At 38.7% G+C, this 20,324-nt stretch overlaps 1 protein-coding gene across 1 annotated transcript in view; it reads left to right on the forward strand.

The window, feature by feature from the left end:
* Positions 1-20,324, forward strand: part of LOC101487496 (CUB and sushi domain-containing protein 1) — a 457,578-nt gene that overhangs the window by 343,139 nt on the left and 94,115 nt on the right. The window contains exons 25-30 of the mRNA XM_024803309.2: positions 6,635-6,791; positions 9,863-10,054; positions 14,765-14,891; positions 15,069-15,280; positions 17,415-17,606; positions 19,549-19,687. Coding sequence (XP_024659077.2) covers positions 6,635-6,791; positions 9,863-10,054; positions 14,765-14,891; positions 15,069-15,280; positions 17,415-17,606; positions 19,549-19,687 — 1,019 coding nt within the window. The remainder of the gene's footprint in view (positions 1-6,634; positions 6,792-9,862; positions 10,055-14,764; positions 14,892-15,068; positions 15,281-17,414; positions 17,607-19,548; positions 19,688-20,324) is intronic.

Genomic DNA, 20,324 nt, shown 5'->3' on the forward strand with positions numbered 1-20,324 from the left:
TGTCATTTAAACCCTCTGGATGCAACGTTTTTGTAGACGTCTACAGTCTCAGTAGACTGCAGGATTCTTCATCTTTATGAATAGCACTGTTGCATAACAATCAAAACTAATACAATTGCATAACAATGAGCCATGATTGGTCAAATGATCATGTCTTATGATTGCTGATATGCAGTTGTCACAGCAATTAATCGACGACCATGCGTGCTATTCACAGAGAATTGGTTTGGGAACACGGGAATGGGAAGAATGACAGGGATGAGAAGTTAAAAAGGATGTGCAGAGTGTGCAGGCAGGATGTTGGATACTTGGATTTCTGTGGCTGTTCTGGATCATTCCGGATGTTTCTGGCCCACTGCATATAATTATGAAGATATTTTGGAGCACATCATTTACAATATAAAATATAATTCTCTGTGCACCGGGGACAGGGCTGAAAAACAGTATTAAATAGTTGTAATCACCAGGCCTCAGGTGGTGCAACATTAGGAAGAGACATGATTTTGCAGTGAAAATCACAGCATGGGCTCAGAAATTCATTGCCAGTGAACACAGTTTGTTCCTGCAACTGCAAATGCAAGTTAAAATTATACAGCGTAAAGAAAAAAAACAACATTTCGAACAAATGCCGTTACCCTCTCTGATCCCGAGCTCATTTAAGATGGACTGAGGCAACATTGAAAACTGTACTGTGGGCTGATGAATCAAAATTCCAAGTTATATAATATAGATGCTGCATCTTCTCTTTGCTAAAAAGGAGCGGGCTCATCGAACCATCTGGCTTCTTTTCCATTCAAAATCATCCTCTTTGATGCTATAGGGGTGCATTAGTGCACATATGTGGCTCTCCAGATCTCTGCTTTTTCTAGAAAGGGTTTGTTTTTTTTCAGCAAGATAATTCTAAACTAAACTGTGCACTGAAACACAGTTGCAGCTGCATGTATGAGGTATAGATTGAGCTATAGCACAACAAATACTTGCCTCGGTACACTACTTCCACAATCAGACTGAAAAACAAATGGACTTGAGCTTCAGACAGGACACTAGGATTTAGGTTTTCTGTGACAGCTCAGAGATTGGATATGGATGGGAAAAAACATACTTGATTGTTAAGATTAAATTTTGCTTATTAGCATAAAAAAGCTTGATGTGAATACTGGGAATATATACTGTCTTATTTTGTCACATGAGCCCAAAAAAACACTTGTTTGGCCCATTGAGATCCATCACGTTTTATAGTATCTGCTCAGGTTTACCACAGTAATAAATATTGCTCAAGTGTAAAGTTATGGAGCTGTGAGTACAAAGAGCGAGAGGTAGCTGGCACTTATAGATGACACCATGGAAGCTGTGGAAAAGCCAGAATACTTGCTGAAAATATCACTTGGAGTATCCAGAAGCCCAGCAGAATAGAAGTGGTCCAAATGACTTAATAAAACCCGAAACTGCACTGCCAAAATAATAGAGGTTTCTACAGACAAAATCACTGAAAATACTCAATTTTGTTGTACTAAATTCTTACTTTTGGTCCTGTGTTGTATTATATTCAAACTAAAATCTTTAGATTTTCAGCTTTTTTATCTTAAAAGAAATCTAATTTTAACCATCCAACATCTGAGTGATATTGCACAAGGGCATCGTTACTTGTGTGCTATACTGCAAAAAGCAATAGTTATAAAAAGATACCAGATGGGATAGGATCACTGTACTATAGCTATTTAAAATATTTATTTAATGTCTATTTCAGGGTCAGTTTGGTGAATGTGTACAACATCTGTGGAGACCTACCACAACATCAGAACCAGCTGAAATAGATTGACACTTTGCAATGCTCAAGCTAGAAAACTTTTGGTCTCGCATTTACATCCACTGGGACAGTACTGCAGAACAAATCCATCTCCCATGGAGATATCACCCCTTGATGACAACGGTCTTCACAAATAGGATATTGCACCAAAAACTGCTTAGATGTAACCTATATACAATACCTCATGAACTATAGACTTACTGTAATGCCCATATCGGTCCTGAAGTGGTAAATGGACTGGTTCTTATATCGTGCTTCTCTACTCTACTCTACCTGAGCACTCGAAATACTTTATATAACTTGTTGAACCTCTTGATTCACCCATTCCTTCAAGTGCTTTCTATCACACACACATTCATAGTCTTAGGACATTTGGAACAGCCAGGGATCAAACCACCAATCTTCCGATTAGGATGACCTGCTCTGCAACCTCCCCTAAAGGCATATATATGGTCACCACAGGATACCACCAGAGATCCCATGTTTTTGTCCCAAGGGCTGGAGATCCTTCACTGAAGTTTAGCAAGACCTACGTAAAATTAGAATTAGGTGGTTTTAATGTTGTGGCTGATCATAGTGTATTAATTATAAATTTCCCCCAAAATTAGCAGAAAGCATACAGCAAAACTAAAATGGATGAGTAAAAAGAAAAAGCCCCAAAGTGCCACTTAGGCTAGCAATTAGCACGCCACTCCCCAGGCTAACAGTAATGGAGCTAATTCCTGTTACTGCAGCTGAACACTGTGAACACAAACCATTTGTTTAACAGTTCCAGCCAGCTTGAGGCGAAACTCTCCTGTAATATATGAAGCAGCTCATTACAATTTCTCTTGCTGTTGGCTAAGTTTTTGCCCTGGCACTATTAAAGAAGAGGCTTACCAAGCTCAATTTGCCTGAAAATATCAGCTAATACAGTGATTGACCACATTTACTGAGATTTACCCCCATGCCTGAAGAAAAGAGGGAGGGTGAGAAGGAAACAAAGTCGGGGTGTGAAGGAATTGTTATGAAAATAGAGGTGGTAAGAGAACAAGTGAGAACGAGAGAAAGAGTCACACAGACAGAGAGAGGAGGGGTGGCAGATGGTGACATGTTGATTTATGAGCTGCAGGGCTTTTCATTAACCATACTGAGTTTTACTGAAACAGAGAAAGAAAGAAAGAAAGAAAGAAAGAAAGAAAGAAAGACTGAAGCAGAAAGCAAGAGAGGCAGACGGAACGACGCAAAATTGGAGGACACTGAGAGGGAAGCTGTGGGGTGGGAACATGGGAAAGAAAATGAAGTTTAGTGGAGTAATGCTGCTGATACTGTGATGCAATTTCAACCTGCGCTTCCAGTGGCCACGTACTCAAATATAAACTAGGTACATGTTTGTAGCAGGTGGTGTCTCTGCTGACTGACAGTACTGACTTGAGATAGAACATTACCTTGCCTTCGTCTATTTTCTTTGGCATTCCTGCGACCTGCAGACCTGTCATTAGCAATCTTTAGAAATGTCACTGTCTGCCAAATATAAGCATAACCAACCCAAGCACGAACAATATATTTATATCACATTGTGTGAGCTAGTTTCACTACCAAATACTGCCTTCAATAGTTTCAAATGAATCAAGAGAGATTATTTTCAAATTAAGGGCTGTTCTCCTCTTTGTCTACATGTTTACAATGTTGGAAACAGTATTTTCAATAAAACATGAAAACTTGTTTAAAAAAGCAAATTCTGTTTGTCACTAGCTCACTTTGTGGATGTAGTGCTAGCTTAGAAACTTACTTTGGTGATAACAAGTACCTCTTATTTTTAGTTTTGGTGAAAACCTGTATTTTTAAACCATAATAATGGGGCTTTAGTAAGTAAAATACACAGCACAGCCCTTCAATCTAATACTCTGCTCAACTTTCTTGTGTTGCCAAGTTATAAAGATGTTTTTTGGCAGCCATTATTCCACCCTCTGTATCTACTTCTTTCAATGTGCTCATTCGAAATAAATTGCTTCCAGCTGTTTTGCCTCTTGTTTGTGCTGCTTCTATGAGTGCACAATTACAGGTTAATGAATATATTGCAAACCAGAATTGTTGGAAACTAAAACGAGACCCTGTTCAGCAAGAAATCTGAAATGGTAACCAAAGGAGCTTACAAAGAAAAGCGTCTGGACTTCTTTAAGTTGCTTGAAGACATTTCACCTCTCATCCGAGAAGCTTCTTCAGTTCTAAGGTCAAATGGTGGGGACACAACATAGAAGAGCCACCTCCACAGGACAAGACTCAGCTGTCCATCTGCATCTAAAGGATAAAGGACACTTTTTCGAGGATGCCAGTGTTCATATTTTGGACAGAGAGGACAGATGGTTTGAAAGAGGAGTGAAAGAAGCCATCTATGTCCACTGTGAGCGACCATCTTTGAACAGAGGCGGTGGTTTACGACACCAACTCTCTGCCATCTATAATCCAGTTTTGAGTTCCCTCCCCAGACGCCTTAACCCCCACTCACATCCTGGGCCATCTGACCTCAGGAATTCGCATGATAAGGTGGGGCCAGGTTTCACAGTGAGCTCACCCGAAACTCTGGCTGATTGGGACCCACACCCGTTTTCACACCTTGGCTCAGGCGATTAGAGGATCATCAGGGGGTCCTTTTGTCCCTCTTTGGGGGGTTACTCCCACTAGGTTTAAATCTGGGACTCCCCACCATTTGACCTTAGAACTGAAGAATCTTCTCAGATGAGAGGTGAAACGTCTTCAAGCAACTTAAAGAAGTCCAGACGCTTTTCTTTGCAAACTCCTTTGACTACGATGACCTGGATGACTGAGAACCTTCACAGACTAAAATGGTAACATCACTAATGCTTTCGTAATATTTGAATATCGAAAAGGAGGGTGAGTAAGTGATCGACAAAGAAAATACAAACGAGAGACGTTTTTGTGTCACCGTAAACCAAAACTCCTGTCTTCACTTGCTTTCAGTCTTATTCATTTTTCCCCTCCTTTAATGCGCATATCAAATAAAGTCACACATAAACACAGGCATTGACTTGGCTTTACCAGTGTGTTTAGTTATTAGTAAAAAATATGCATACTGAGGCTTCTAGCTTTTATGGAGAAAAAAATGCTCTATTTCTTTTTAATGGTTTCATCTGTAAAATGAAGGGGGATAATTTTTCAAAATATAAATACACTTTTTGAACACTTATGACAGCTTGAGACAACCTTTACTGTGAATAACCAGCTTTTTATATTTCATTGAGGGCTACAATATTCCCGTTGCCAGTACTGAATTTAAAGTGATTTTCAAATTTACTGTTTGCCAGAGGTTACGAACAAGAATTAAACAGCAAAATTGAAAGTAGGTTCATACAATGTGCTCACTGTGCCACTTTTAATTGTGGCAAACAAAATGTCAGATAAGATAAGCAATTTTTTAAATGTCCTGGACTGTCCTGGATCGCCCCACCGGGGTGCTGGTTTCCCTTTTTATTTTTTAAAAAGTGACTTGCTTTGACCTCCTAAGACCCAAACTCATTCATGGCATGCATTTTTAATTTCTCTTTGCTATTTGGGCTGATTGGGACCTGATGAATGTAAAAAACAAGAATTACGTGTTTTGTTTTGTTTTTTAGAAAAATGAGATCCACATATGAGGACTTTCGCTTTAAATTTCGATAGAACAGTGGCAATATAATGTCCTCATAAGTGGATATCAGGCCCGTGTAAAGAAAAATGTAGTATTTTGGTCTAGACAACCGAAAATGTGATGTCCACATATGTGGACGCCAGGTCCTAGGAGGTTAACTTTAGCAGGATCACTGTCATTGGCCCACCTGAGCAGATCTATGTCAGAGTACTGGACAATAGAGTGTGTCATACCTCTCATGCATTCCACTTTTGTCCTGGTCATTGAATATTGGACAAACTCCTTATGGCCATGAGGATATTCTAGGGTGTGTAGGAGTTTGCTCAACCCTTGTGTGTGTGATTATGTGTGGGATCGAACTTGTCCCTCAGGGTGTCCTGTGGGAGGTTGCTTCAGGATCTGTTTTTATAGGCCATCCAGTCTTTGTACAACCATTATAATAGCGTAATACAGACTCATTTCCAGTGGGAGTTGGACTTCACTGTGGTTGCCCTTTGTCATCGTTTGCGTTCATAACTTTTGTGGACAGAATCTCTAGAGATAGGCAAGTGCACAAGGTCTCTAGTTTGGTGACCTGAGAACCACCTTTTTGCTTTTTGTGTGTGATGTGACTCTTTTGGCTTCAGTGGCATTCAGCAGTGACATTCACCTTGAACTGGGGCAGTTTACAGCTGTGTGGGAAGTGGTAGGAATGAGAATTAGAAAAGCTGGAAAAGTGTGGAGTGCCACCCATGGTTTCACAAGGAGTTGCTACCTCAAGTGAATGCTGTCCTTGCCTACTTTGGTGAAGAGAGATCTGAACATGAAACTAAGCTGTCAGTTTACTGGTTGATCTACCTTCCTCAACTATGGCCATAAGCTTTTTGGGTCCTACAAGGAGCAGACCCAGAGGAAGACCCAGGGCATGACAGAGAGATTATGCTTCTTGGCTGGCTTGGGAATACGTCTGTGTCCCACAAGAAAAGCTGGAGTAGGTGGCCAGAGAGAAGGAAACAGGACACAAAGCAATGGATGGATTGGATGCTAAACTAAAAAATAAGCCTTTTATACTTTACCTCCCACATTATGCATTGCCTTTTGGTTTTTCATACCAAGCCAGGAGTGCACTGTGCACCTATGTTCACTGACAGCCTCATTATTTCTAACACTCATGTTTTTATTCATGTCCTGAAATCCTAATCCTTTGTTTTGATTGACAGGTATATGATGGAGAGAACAGTTCGTCACGCCTCCTTGGTAATTTTACTCGTGAAGACATGATGGGTCGTGTCATCAATAGTACATCTAATCACCTGTGGCTGGAGTTTAATAGCAATGCTTCTGGAACTAATCAGGGTTTCCACCTTACATATACAAGTAAGTGATCTTTATCAAAATGTTTAAACCAGGAATACAGATCATTTAAAATGTGTATTTACTTGTACAGTGCTGGTTTGAAAGGAGCTTTTAACACGACTCTTGCTGTCTATCACAGACACCTTTCTACTTCAATTTTACTTTAAATTAAAGGGAAATGGCTTATACATATTTGCACATCCATAAACTGTTCCTTAATACCTTTTAATGTTTCATATTTCAAATTATGGGCAGCATGGTGGCACGTGGTTTGCACTGTTGCCTTAAGAAGGTCTTGAGTTTGACCCCACCATCTCGCTGGGGCCTTTCTGTGTGGAGTTTGCATGTTCTCCCCATGTTTGTGTGGGTTCTCTCTGGACATTCTGGCTTTCTCCTACAGTCCAAAGAAATACAATTAGAAGGATTAGGTTAATTGATGATTCTAAATTGCCACTGGTGTAAATGTGAGTGTGAATAATTGTTTGTCTGTCTGTGTCAGACTGGCGATCTGATCAGGGTTTATCCCACCTCTCACACTTTGGTAGCAGGGATAGGTTCCAGCCATCCGTGACCTTGTTGAGGAGAAGTGGAAGAGAATGGATGGATGGGTTTTAAAATATTCCTTCTTGATGTTGCACTTGGTGGAGACATCGTTTTGATTATCTGCAGTTAAACATAAAATGTATATAGCAAATTAGTAGTTGTAGCCTGAGATCACCACATTAGGGATATCTGGTCTCCCTGATCCCATACAGAGGCAAGAGTTACACAAAAATTACACAAATTCCATCACAAATTGTTGATCAAAAGTAGTCCTAAAAATGACAGCAATATATGCACACAGCTACGCAAACAGTAATTTACTATATGAGAAGTAGCTCATCTCAAAGATCGTCATGAAGAGATGTTTATAATTGAAATCTAGAGTGGTAGTAATTGTTTTTGATTGCCCTCTTGAATGTTTCCTGCACCTGCCCCATGCTTCAGTCAAGTGATTCTTGAGTGCTACTGTATATAGCAGAACAAAATAGGTGTCATGTACTACAAAACTGTAGAGACTAGCCTTTCTCAGTCAGCAAATTGCATTGCTTTGTTTTTCTTTTTCCCTTTTTGACAGCTTGAAAGATCAACAATCACTTTTCCCAAGGATTTTCTGTTGAGGGCCAGAGTGCAACAGTAGCTTACCAAGCATACTGTAAAAAATGAGTGCATGAATATCTGAAACAGGCTGTCTTTCTTTCTGACAAACACATATGCACACACACATCTTAATAGCTGTAAAGTGAGTCTCTTAAGAAGGCAAGAGCAGCTGCTGTGTAAGTCAAAGAGGCTATTAGAGGAGCATTTATCTGCAAGTCATTAAAAGAAGGTGAGAAAGTGACACATCTCGAGTGGAAGAGCGGCTGGACGAAGGGACAAACAAATGAAGCTAGATGTTATATGGACGCCAGATATATGCTCTGTATGTCAGTTAGGCCATTAGACAACCATCAATCAGTGAGTCATTAAACCAGAGAAGGTGACACCTTCTTCAAAGCGCTGCTGCAATAGATGAGCGGATGGATAGATAAGAGAGATTGATATAAGGTTTGAACAAAAGAAAGGGAGGAAGCAATGGCTCCTGATCAACGGAGGCAGCAATTGCTTGTTAAGCAGAGTCAGAGTCTGAGTTAAACAGTTTCAGTAATGCACATTATTAGAGGCTATTTCAATACAGAAAATAAAATAATGTGCACATCTGTTCAGGACATTAAGAAAGCCGGTTGTTAGCAGTTTCTATTACAGTTTAGTAATAATGTGGTAATAGCGGCAAAACAAAGAACGTAATAATACAGAAATAGCAAGTTATAACCCCTTAATTACCACATTATTAGCCAAGTAATTACATTGTAGCAAAAGTGGTTATAGCTGACTAATATTACATTCAAATTTAAACGCTGGGTGATACTCAGACAAAAACTGAGGGTACTAAACTCAAGTCAGGACTAAATATTCCTGACTTATGTCTATAGCATTATTTATTTGGATGTAACAATGTAACTATTATGTTTAATGTTCTGGCTTATTACCTATGAAGGGAAACAAAAAGTACTAGGTAACCATAGATAACTATAAGTCAGTATACAGCAATTCATATTACAGTTATTACCATTTTTGTTGCTTGCAGGTTATTATATTGTTATCAAAATATTACTGTTACTGATAAAGTGCTACCATTAGGTGAATCTGTTTTCACTGAATTGACAGGTCTAAACACAAAAGTCAAACGTATAGATTGAGTGGATTCTCATTTTATGCCCTGAATCTGGCAAGCAGTAAAAACTTAGCAGGTTTACATATAATAACATCACCCAACAGTCAAGTGACTCATAGTGATCATCATAACAATTTAGCAACGCACTGCCAAATATGTCATTAAACTTTCATTGACAAAAGCTGAAATTTACCATGTAGAAATTTAAGTATCGCTGACTTTATTGGATAATTAAATATCTGTGCTGCTAACTGATGAATCTTCTTGAATAAAGAGCTTTTTTACAGCTCACTGTTTATTGTCCCTATAGCAACCCCTATCTGAGTGGGAATGCTATATCTATCATAAGCTGACCTGAGGGGGGAAAGCATATGTTGGTTGCATTCTTGTGTCTTTGTTTAACCATCTGCCTTAATGGCAGGAAGTTTTTCTATTCTTGTGTATCTTAGAAAGTTAGAAACTCTGTTTTTTCTGTGTGTATGTGGGATGTAAAATTATCATTTAATGCTTTTTTTCCCTCCACATTTTCACTGCATAAATTTAACTGACAATGCTTTCCATTACCATTACAACTCTCATTATATTTTCAGAAAGTGAGAATCCCAACTTTTCTTTTTTTTGAATGTCACAGAAAGAAGCATAATTTTATAATTTTATGTCACAAGTATTAACATTGTGTTCAGACCTTGAAATTCTGTAGGACGTAGTGAGATTCTGGAGAAGAATACAATAACCTTATGTCCTTTTGTCCAGAATAGAATCATCCTGTGTGAAAGGTAGTGTTGCAGCATGGACAGGAAGACCTAATCACTATCCCTGTGTGTTTGTCTCCACCCAGGTTTTGACCTAGTACGCTGTGAGGAACCAGGTGTCCCTAGTTATGGCTATAAGATCCAGGATGACGGTCATTATGCCAACACTTTTGTCCTGTACTCCTGCAACCCTGGATACAGTCTTCATGGGAGCAGTACACTCACCTGCCTCAGTGGTGACAGACGCGTCTGGGACAAGCCGCTTCCTTCCTGTGTCGGTTAGTATGCCAGCATATGTGTAGGTTCCCTTCTGCATCAATATTTCAGAACTACAAGATCTGAATTATTAACCTCTGGACAACTCTCTTTTTCATACAATTCAGTGAGTGATATAGCAGGGAGAAGCTACTCATGTCTGTTTCTGAGTTGCAGCATGATGATTCAAAAGACAGTGTGCGAGAACAAGTGACTGAGTCAACAGACAAATGAATACTTTCAAAAGAGCGTGTGGGGGACTGATTCAACACTGTGGGAAATGTAGTGGTTCTAATACAATTTCTGCATAAAAACTGGCCTTTCTGATCATCGGCCTGTGCACATGAGATTACATGCACTGTGGCATCTGGTTGTCATCAGGTAGGATATTTTAGTGCATCGTGCTCTCTGTTTTAAGGATTGCGTGGTTAAGATGCAAAAATAAAGGGTGATTTCTGAAGTGATGAATTTATAATGTAAGCCAGACAACTCCCTAGTACCCTGAAGGTGTGAAGAGCATTTTATGCCAGAGACTTTGACAGAAGCCTCAGCTTTCTCTTTTATTCTCAGCATGCACAGCAAATAGAATATTCTATCAGAAGAGACTGAAGGTGATGTAGGAAACAATATTGATTCATCTGAAATTGTTGCTTCTTGAATAAAATTATGGTAAAATACGACCAAACAGAGATATTATGTCATAGAAGAGCTGCAATAACTCTTTTTTCGATGCACGACTATACAGACTGCTTGCTATATAACCTAATTTTGACCGCATGCTGTTTTTCTAAAGTTGTATAATGACAAAGTTTGTTTGTCTGCATGCTCAAAATTCATTTTAGTCAAATTAGATAGCAATCATTTCAGATATAAAACAAAAAAAGTTTTTCGTTGTTAAACAAACTTACTGCACACCCGTATGAAACTGATGATTCATGATTAAAACTGTCCTCTTAATAGGAATCACTTCTTCAACCCTTCTGACTCAATCTGCAACAGAGAATCATAAATAATAAGAAAAGACAGAAATGAAGATAAATGAAACTTTTAAAAAAGGACAGCCCTCCTGCACTTCTCTCCAACTCCAACAACACTACTTGAGTAGTTGAGAATGCTGACCACAGATTTAAAAATAAAAGAATCATCATCCATTTCCAATGTAAATGTCACAAACAGACAGTTACAGCAGTTACAGTATATCAGTTTTGCAATGACTGACCACCACATGACTGCACACAGTGTTTTTTCAGATAGTAAAAATAGTTTTTAAACTGTATTTGGCCCATTTAAAATATATTTGGGCATTTCTTAACGTTTTCAGGCAGATAAACTATCAGAGGATAGCTGTACCTTTAGTTGACATTTAGCACCTCTTAATTAGTTCTGAGAAAAGTATGCCAAGAGATTCAGGTGCTTTTTAACTTGTTTCCCTCTCTTGCTTTTAAGTGTGTAAAAGCTGTTTCATATTTTAACTACAACAAGTACAGCTGGTCATTCTGATTCCTTATTTTCATTCAGCAACCTCCAGTGAAGCATGGAAGGTTTGTTTACGTGTATTGTTTGTAGCTAGCTTTGAACCCCCTAAAGGAAATTTGCAATTTTTTAAAGTCCATAATTCCTATTTTGTTCATAAATATTGTGTGGCTTTGCATATTTTGGAAATGAAAGCACAGTTCCTGTAGGTATTCCATCTTGCTGAGTAGATGTGGGCACAGAGCACATGTTAATTTGGAATTCCCCACTGTAGTGCTTAACCATGTGTCTTGTAACCTGCCAGTACATCTGAAGTCTGTCATGTGGGTTATACCCAGCTGTGGTTTCTAATGGCAACTAAAAACAATGTGTGTGAATGGATGTGTATGGCGAAGAGTGTGTGTGTGTGACCCTGAATGCCTCTGCAGTCAGTAAAATTTTTGCAGCTGTTCTGTCACTGCCTTATTTCAGGTAAGCCAGCAACCGGGAGAATACTTGCTGGCAGAGCCCTGGGCTAACTACCTCTGTAGCTACCTTTGCGTGCTCATCCTTTGTCTGTCTGTTGGAGTGTTTGTCTTTCTGCCTCTCTGACTGTCTCCTCCACTGTCTGTCTTGCTTACTCCCATATCTATGTGCATAAGCATGGAGATCAGGAGATAGGTTTGCCTCAGGCTGTTTCTATACCAAGAGTGGTTGTCTGCTACTTTGAGAATATCTTTTTTCCATTTTTCCCCTCTCCTTGTTCAAACTGACAAGGAGAGGGGAAAATTATTCCGACAATATTTCAGTTTTGGTAAAATCCAGGTTTTCATACAACACATATAAATTTACAATTTTGCATGTACTTATAAAAACACAAGACATGAACACAATAACCAAGCCACCTCTTCACATACAACTTTATAAAAGTAAAAAACATGAAAGATCAAATTTAAATAAATGCCTGCATATTTTTTTACTTTTAAGTTCACACATGTGTATAAACTTTCATTACTACAGCACTCACTCACACATTATCTTTACATGGAACAGTTTCATTACAGCAATACATATTGTTATTGGAAAAAACTGTTTTGATAATTATATCTTTTTTCAAAAAAAAGATCTTTTGTATTTTCTTGTACAGTGTCCATTTATTATGAGTTACGCCTCACCATAGCTTGGCACATTACTTTTTTCTGTGTCCTACATAATTTTACTTTCAACAACAGAAATAGTCTTTTCGTTGCAAATTATGTTACTGAGATAAGATTTCTGCTTTTCTATTGGAAAGGTCCCAAAGGGTCAAGCCCAGAGCAGCATGCAGGATTCTATTGGCCTTGAAGTCCTTCCCTGGCATATATAAATATTGTTTATTTGTGTATGCTGCCATGTTAAGGTCACAAAGCTGAGCTGCAGGCAAAATATTGCAAAGTACTTTATCTGAATAAAGGGATGAACAGAATATTTGTCTAAAGTATAAACATTCTCCCAGTGTGATGACAAGCTCAGAGTTGTGATGATAGTATGACCTGTAAGGATGTGTGCTTCCCCTGGTTCCCCTTGATACTGTACCAAGTAAATACAGTAAATGTTTACATTTGAGTCTCCTGCAGTCCTCTGTCTACACTGAGGCAACACAGTCTCATCAAAATTTACATGACAATAATTAATGTCAAAGGCAGAGGTAAAGTAAAGCAAAACTATACTCTTTATCTTTCTTTTAAAGTGGAAAAACTTTAACTACCTTCCCTCTGCCTGTACATTCATCAGTATATGTCAAAGCCAGAACAGCAATTAAATTTGCAACGGTGTGAAAATATCTCATCAAAATTCTCCACACCTGTTGGCCTGATCTTTAAAACTTCTTCTCTGAAAATTGGCCAAGGCTTACTTTGCAAGTTGTGTTGTAAGTCCTATCTGCCAGCAAGAGTGATAAAAACACAACAGAATAGTTGCCTTTCTTTTCCTGCTTTCATTCACCAGGGACAGAAACAACTATGTTGTTGTACTGTGGATGCTGGCGGGTGTGTTCACATGTCTGGATGTGCTTGCCTAACTGTAGAAATGTTTTCAAGTATGTTCCTGGCCTTGTGTGTGATTGTCTCTTGGAGTACCCTTTGTGTTTGTCTTCACATGGAAATTCTGATTTGTGTGCTTTCTGCCCAGGGTAATGCAACAACAGTAGGTTGCCATGGTTTTGTAGATTGTAGGGCTGTGTTAATGATGCACGTTTAACTCACACAAACAAACACACAGACATGCACAGATGTACATACACACACACAGACATACCTAAACAGCAGTCATCTTCTTGCGCTATGTGCTACCATGATGAGTTTAAATCTCTTACCAGCTTTGCCCCCTGATTTGTCCATATTCACTATTTTTAACCTCTCTGTCCACAAAAAACAATATAAAATTAACAAAAAACTCACTTGTGCTGTAAACTTTTTTCTTGAACTCCTTAACAGAAAAGAGTCATCAAAGTTATTTGCCAGCCTTGAAACGCTATACCAAAAGCTTGGATAATTCAAGGTTGATTTAACGATTCAAGCAGTTCTTAACTGAATCTCATTTAACTTGACCTTCACACCTCAGTGCAATTTACAGCGAAGAACAGAAGCTACATCTTATAGAGATAAATTGAAACATTAATACAAAGACAACCATAAAATGTTTAATGTAGGATCTGGTTTTATAGAGAGAAATCGTCTTCAGTGGGCCAAAATGTCGGGCCAGATCTAAAACTGGTGGAAACCCTACTTCTCCAAACCAACCCGAGGATAAGAAGACCCAGTCAAATACAGTCCCGATCAAACGTTTAAGACCACTTGGAAAATGGCAAAAAAATCATATTTTGCGTGGTTAGATCTTAACAAGGTCCCAAGTAGAGCTTCAACATACAACAAAAAGAAATGGGAGTGAGACAAAACATTTTTTGAGCATGCAATTTAAACTGAAACAGGCTGTTTTACAGCTGATCAAAAGTTTGGGATCACATGGCCACTAATAGGTCAAATCTGTGCAAAAATGTGGATTCAAATTTTTTTTATTTTTTATACAAGTTATCATAAAATGCAGTACTTGCTCCAATGTTCCTTTATGCTTTCTTTTATTATGCATAGTAATGTCTGCTATGGTGTTTTAAAATATCTTGGTTAATATGCATTAGTGAATGGATGGATGTGTTTCAGCTGCTGACACTTTAAGCTGCATAAATTAAGGCATCAAATATGCACTTTTTTCCACTCTCATCTTCTTGCTTCCTGTCCTTGTAGCTGAGTGTGGAGGTCACATAACTGGTGCGGTGTCTGGACGGATTCTGTCTCCAGGATATCCTGCTCCATACGACAACAACCTCCACTGTACCTGGACTATAGAGGCTGATACAGGAAAAACTATCAGGTAATTTAAGTGCACGTGAGTAATGTCGCAATGACTTGCAGTTATCTGGGGTATTTCCTGTTCTACATTAATGGTAATGCTTCACAAAAGGATTGAAGAATAGAAACTGGCTTTTTTATAAATAAATAAGTCTGTTGATGTGAAAGTAAACAATCTTGTATTTTTGTGTTTCCTCAGCCTGCACTTTATTGTCTTTGACACCGAGGTTGGCCACGATATTCTGAGAGTTTGGGATGGCCCATCGGGACCATCAGATGGTGGGATCCTGTTGAAAGAATGGTCAGGGCCAGCGTTACCTGAAGACATCCACTCGACTTTCAACATACTTACGCTGCAGTTTGATTCTGATTATTTCATCAGCAAGCAAGGATTCTCAATACAGTTCTCCAGTAAGTAGCTTTCTCTTTATACTGATATCATTAAACATGAGGTAGAAGAAGAACATTTGAGTTACGAGAAACTGCTCAGAAATGTAACACGATTCTACTAAATCTGTAATTCGGGTGGTCTGCCCTACTTTACCCCTCAGATCCCTTTATGAAGGAAAGCCAATTACAAAATTACCTATTAATTTCGTTAAAACTCACCACTCATCCATATGGTTTTGTGGTAATCATATAAACCCTATTTTGGCTATAAGAAAATTAAGCTGGCATTAATGTGGAATTTAACAGGATTTCTGAAAAAGCTTTAGTCATAGAATCAAATGAGACATTTAATATCTCACCTTGGGAGCCATGTTCAGTAAGTACTGAAGTAGCCCACCAGAGACGGTGTCTCATTTCATTTTTAGAGCATGAAAGATTTATTTGGGAAACTGTAGTCTTGTGTTTTCTGTTAATTATTTTGTAGATAATGTTAATGAATTGATTTTTCTGTTTTTGTTTTGTTTGTGTTTGGGGGTTTTTTCCCCTTTTTTTTTAAGATGAGCTCACTGAACCTAAGCTGTTGCTGCCGTTTGTCCCAGGGCAACCTGCATGGTTGTTGTGCCATTTTGATGCAGAGATGCCCTTTGGTATTTGAGTCAGTAGACCCCAAAATGTCTGTGCATCCTCCTTTTAGATTTAAATCTTTTTGATCCACTATGGCACCAAAACCGATCAGAGGCACACCGAGAAAGAAGGATTTAGAAAGTACCATAACAACTAGGCGAGAATGTCAACTGATTGTTCACGAGACCATTCGTACACACCTGTTCTTTATACAGGTTTGTATAAACACAAAAGTCCAACACGCATAACTGTCAGGTTTTCTACAAATATTTAAAGTAATACAAATTTATGTCTACATATTTCTCGCTTTTTCTTTCTCGCCATCCTTACACATCGTCCCGTTCTTTCCATGTGGAAAACAATAAATATTTGCCCTTGGTAACATCATAATTATAGCCCTATTATTCCATTACTATGGTAATGACCTTATATTTTTACCTCCACATTGATTTAGGAGGTGGTATTCTCCACCGTTTGCATTTATTTAAGGCCAAGTTTTTTTCCTCCTTACTTCTTGACTTAACACCTTAGATTTATATGTTAAGCCCCTAAGGGGTCCAGTCCCAAAGGGTGGATAGATATCCCTTCTCTAAACAGTGCTGGGATTTCAGAAAACAGAAAGGGACAATATTTAATATCCAATTTATGCTGTATTTTTTTAACATAGATCATTTTTTTCTTACTCTTTAGACAATTATTAATCTGATCAAAGCACTATGTTGTACTTAACCAACAGGCAACCAAGCTATTTTACCAAATGAAATGTCGGAGTCAGGGTCCTTTATATTTGGCTCTGTTTCTGTTGACCATACCTATGAAATGTTATATATAACATTTTTAATGTAAAATTGTACATATAAAATTACATTGTTCAATCTTGTCTGTTCAGTTACTCTTATAAAGCATTTTCAGTTTCAGCTAAAATAAAATAGGAAAAAGAAAAAATGTCAATTTTTAAAGCCCATAAAGTGAATTGTGTGCTCAAGTATGCTTGTGCCATTTTAACACCAAACTAAGATGAACTCTGAAAATTAAAGTCGTTATAGATAGGTTTTTTTTTTTTAAGTCTTAAATCGTATTTATCTGTTCTATCTTAAAAGTAAATAAATAGAAATGTTATTTGTAGATATGTAATGCTTAAAGTATTTGGAGCACCTTAGGGCTGATTGTGCAGTAACGGGCAATGTAAGTTCATCTAAATCTAGTTATCCCCACTTAGCACGCTGCTTAGCTCGAAGGCAGAGCCAAAAATTACCTAACTTGTTGGGGTCAGTGTGACCACATGTGTCTCCCGATATCACTACTTCTGATAAGTAGAGTAATTATATTAGTCACTGTCAGCATGATAACATAATAATAAGCTCCATTTGGACTCACTCTGCTATGCGTGTGTGTATTGTTTTTGCTTCTGCTGCTGACAGTACGACACTGGCAGTAATGTTACGTTTGAGTGCATCTGTCTCAGTTCCTTTTGTTCTCTGTGCTCCTAGTACATCAATATTTGTCTGCCTTTGTTTTCTGCACTCTCCAGCCACAACAGCCACGACCTGCAACGACCCCGGCATTCCTGTCAATGGTTCTCGATACGGGGACAGTAAGGAACCTGGTGACAGTATGACATTCCAGTGTGACCCAGGGTATCAGCTTCAGGGCAAAGATACTATCACATGTGTGCGAATGGATAACAGATTCTACTGGCACCCTGACCCTCCAACATGTGTAGGTAGGTGTACAGCTCTTTGTGGATCTCTTACTGCCAAGCTGGACCTTCAGTTAATTCACGTGATACATTACACTTTGTTTGGGGGCTTATATATATCATATAGCACACTAAAAAAACAGAATATGATGAATTATATTATTAGATTAGATTAGATTAGAGATTATATCTCTCGGCTGGCCTGGGAACGCCTTGGTGTTCCCCCGGATAAACTGGAGGAGGTGGCTGGGGAGAGGGAGGTCTGGGCTTCTCTGCTTAGGCTGCTGGCCCCGCAACCCGGCCCCGGGTAAAGCGGAAGAAGATGGATGGATGGATGGATATTATAAAGGCACTAGTAGCATTTTTGTGGTGGCTCGTTGTTTTGTTTTGTACATTTGAACACTACACAATGGTAGACTCCACCTAAGGTTATATTTGGGTTGGACACTGAACACCCTTGGTATGTTTATCCCGAGGTTTGATCTGTAGCACTGTCGAATGATGGAAATAATGTTGATTGAGTTCCCACGTTAAACAGTTGAAAGTCCGGCGCACTTGCTCCTTTGCACTGTCATGCTTTTATGTCTTTGTATTCCTCTTTACGCTCTTCTTAAGCATTTGACTTCTTCACTAAAGGACAAACATGGCCTAAAGCCCTGAAACCTGCCTTATGTTTTTAATTAATTAAATTCATTGAGCTTTTCAATAATACAATCACTAATACAGCAGCTTTTCTCACCAGACAGCCTACGTACTTATAATGCTGCATGCCAATATTTTTTGAATTAACAGTGCTCAGGTGCCAAACTACATGGCCTTAATGTGTCACATTCATTTTGTTGATAAACTGCGTCATCCAGTTCAGTTTTGTCTCACATGTGACATTGTGTGTCACGTTAGAGTAGATGGATGTGGAAATCAAAAGAGATTACCATTCAAGGTCCTGAGCTACATTATTTTCAATTATTCAAGGATCAGAACGGACAGATTTCACAAGTCACTGAAAACTCCTGAAATAGCAGGTTGCTCGTGTCGTCAGCCACCCAGCTTGCACCAAGACACCACAGACAGCTGGCTTACTGTTAGATGCTACGGTCTCCTTTTCTGTTGCCTTTTGCTTTTCTTATCAGCCACCAGTGTATAGAAGTCCTCCAGCAGAGTTACACAGACCAGAGATTGCCTTGTAACCATGTGTGTGAAACACATTATTCTTTGTCCCTGATATTGCCTTTGACTCTTTGCTAGTGACCTCAGGTTTGCATGAATGTAGATAAAATGTTGGGCTCATATCTCGCTCCATTTTCGCTTTACTTAGAGGGTGCTTCCCTGTCCTGCACTTTCACTTCAGGTAGCGAGTCCTCTGTGTTCAAAAGCTCCCAAGATGAAACATACTATACACGACTATGCACAATGGACTTAGTGTGTTAGTGTGCTTCTGCTTGTGAGTGATTTGCAAGTGTTAATGCCTTTGTTTACTTCTATTTCACTGTTGATAATCCATTCACACCCACCTGCCAGCCCCAAGACACATCTCTGTGTTGCTAACTCTTCCTTCACATCACCAAATTGCTGCTTGAATGCATCTTTCTGTCTCTCTTGCCAATATCTTTTTCCTGCTCTCTGGCTTCTTGTGGGATAAAAGATCGCTAGGGGTAATTTTCTCTCTTAACTACCCCCAGCCCTACACTCTGCAACTAAATCTCGCAGTCTCTCTCTCTCTTTCTTTCTCTTCTGCTGTCTGCAACCACCTTTGGAGGTTATATTGTCCACTAGGGGTTTTTCCCACTGTCCTCACCAATTTCTGCTATACTTGCCATTACCAACTAACTCATTTTGTCTCTGCCTTTCTGTGGGTTTTATATGACAGGTCAATCAGGGGTTATTCTGAGTCCAAATAACCCCAAGCCCAATGCTATGCAATAATGTTTCTCCCTTTTTCCCCCTCACTGTTCTCTCTCATCTTCAGCAACATGTGGCGGTAACGTCAGTGGTCCTTCTGGGGTAATTCTGTCTCCCAACTACCCCCAGCCCTACCCGCCTGGGAAAGAGTGCGACTGGAGAATCCGAGTCAACCCAGACTTTGTCATTGCCCTCATCTTCAAAAGGTAGATTACCTATTAATTGTATCTATTAATGAAAGACTAACCTTTTACCTTCCCTTTTCCCAAGCATGTATGTTTATGAACCTTAAGCTAACAATTGCAGCTGACTCAGTAGATGAAAATTTATGTTTTTGCCACTTTAAGGCAGATTAAGCATATACACATTATTTTATGTGTTTTCCCTAATGATAAAGGGGTGGTTCCTGCTCTATTTTCTTAAAGGGAAATGTTTAAGAGGTGTTGACATAGAAAACAAAGCAACTTTGACAGTTTCTGATAACTTCGTGTTAATTAAGGTTTTATAAGTGTCACAATAATATGTAATGTATGTGTGTTCTGCATGAAACAAAAGCCATCTTGAATCGTGTCTATTTATTGTGCCTGAAAATGCTGATATTTCTCACAGTCACTAAGACATGTCTTATTGGCACATTCTGGTAAGTATTTAAGCTTTTTTTGCTAGAAAAATTATTAACAGATTATATTAGGATGTTACAACAGGAAAGATCAGGGACTGCAACTGTAATAACACATCAGGACAGGCCGATGATTTCACTGATGATATAAATGTTTAAAGTGTTTGTCCAACTGTGTGAGAAAACATTAAACATTTTAATTTTAAAGATTTTAATGAATGTTT

Source organism: Maylandia zebra, linkage group LG1 (assembly GCF_041146795.1).
Source record: "Maylandia zebra isolate NMK-2024a linkage group LG1, Mzebra_GT3a, whole genome shotgun sequence".
Taxonomy (NCBI): domain Eukaryota; kingdom Metazoa; phylum Chordata; class Actinopteri; order Cichliformes; family Cichlidae; genus Maylandia; species Maylandia zebra.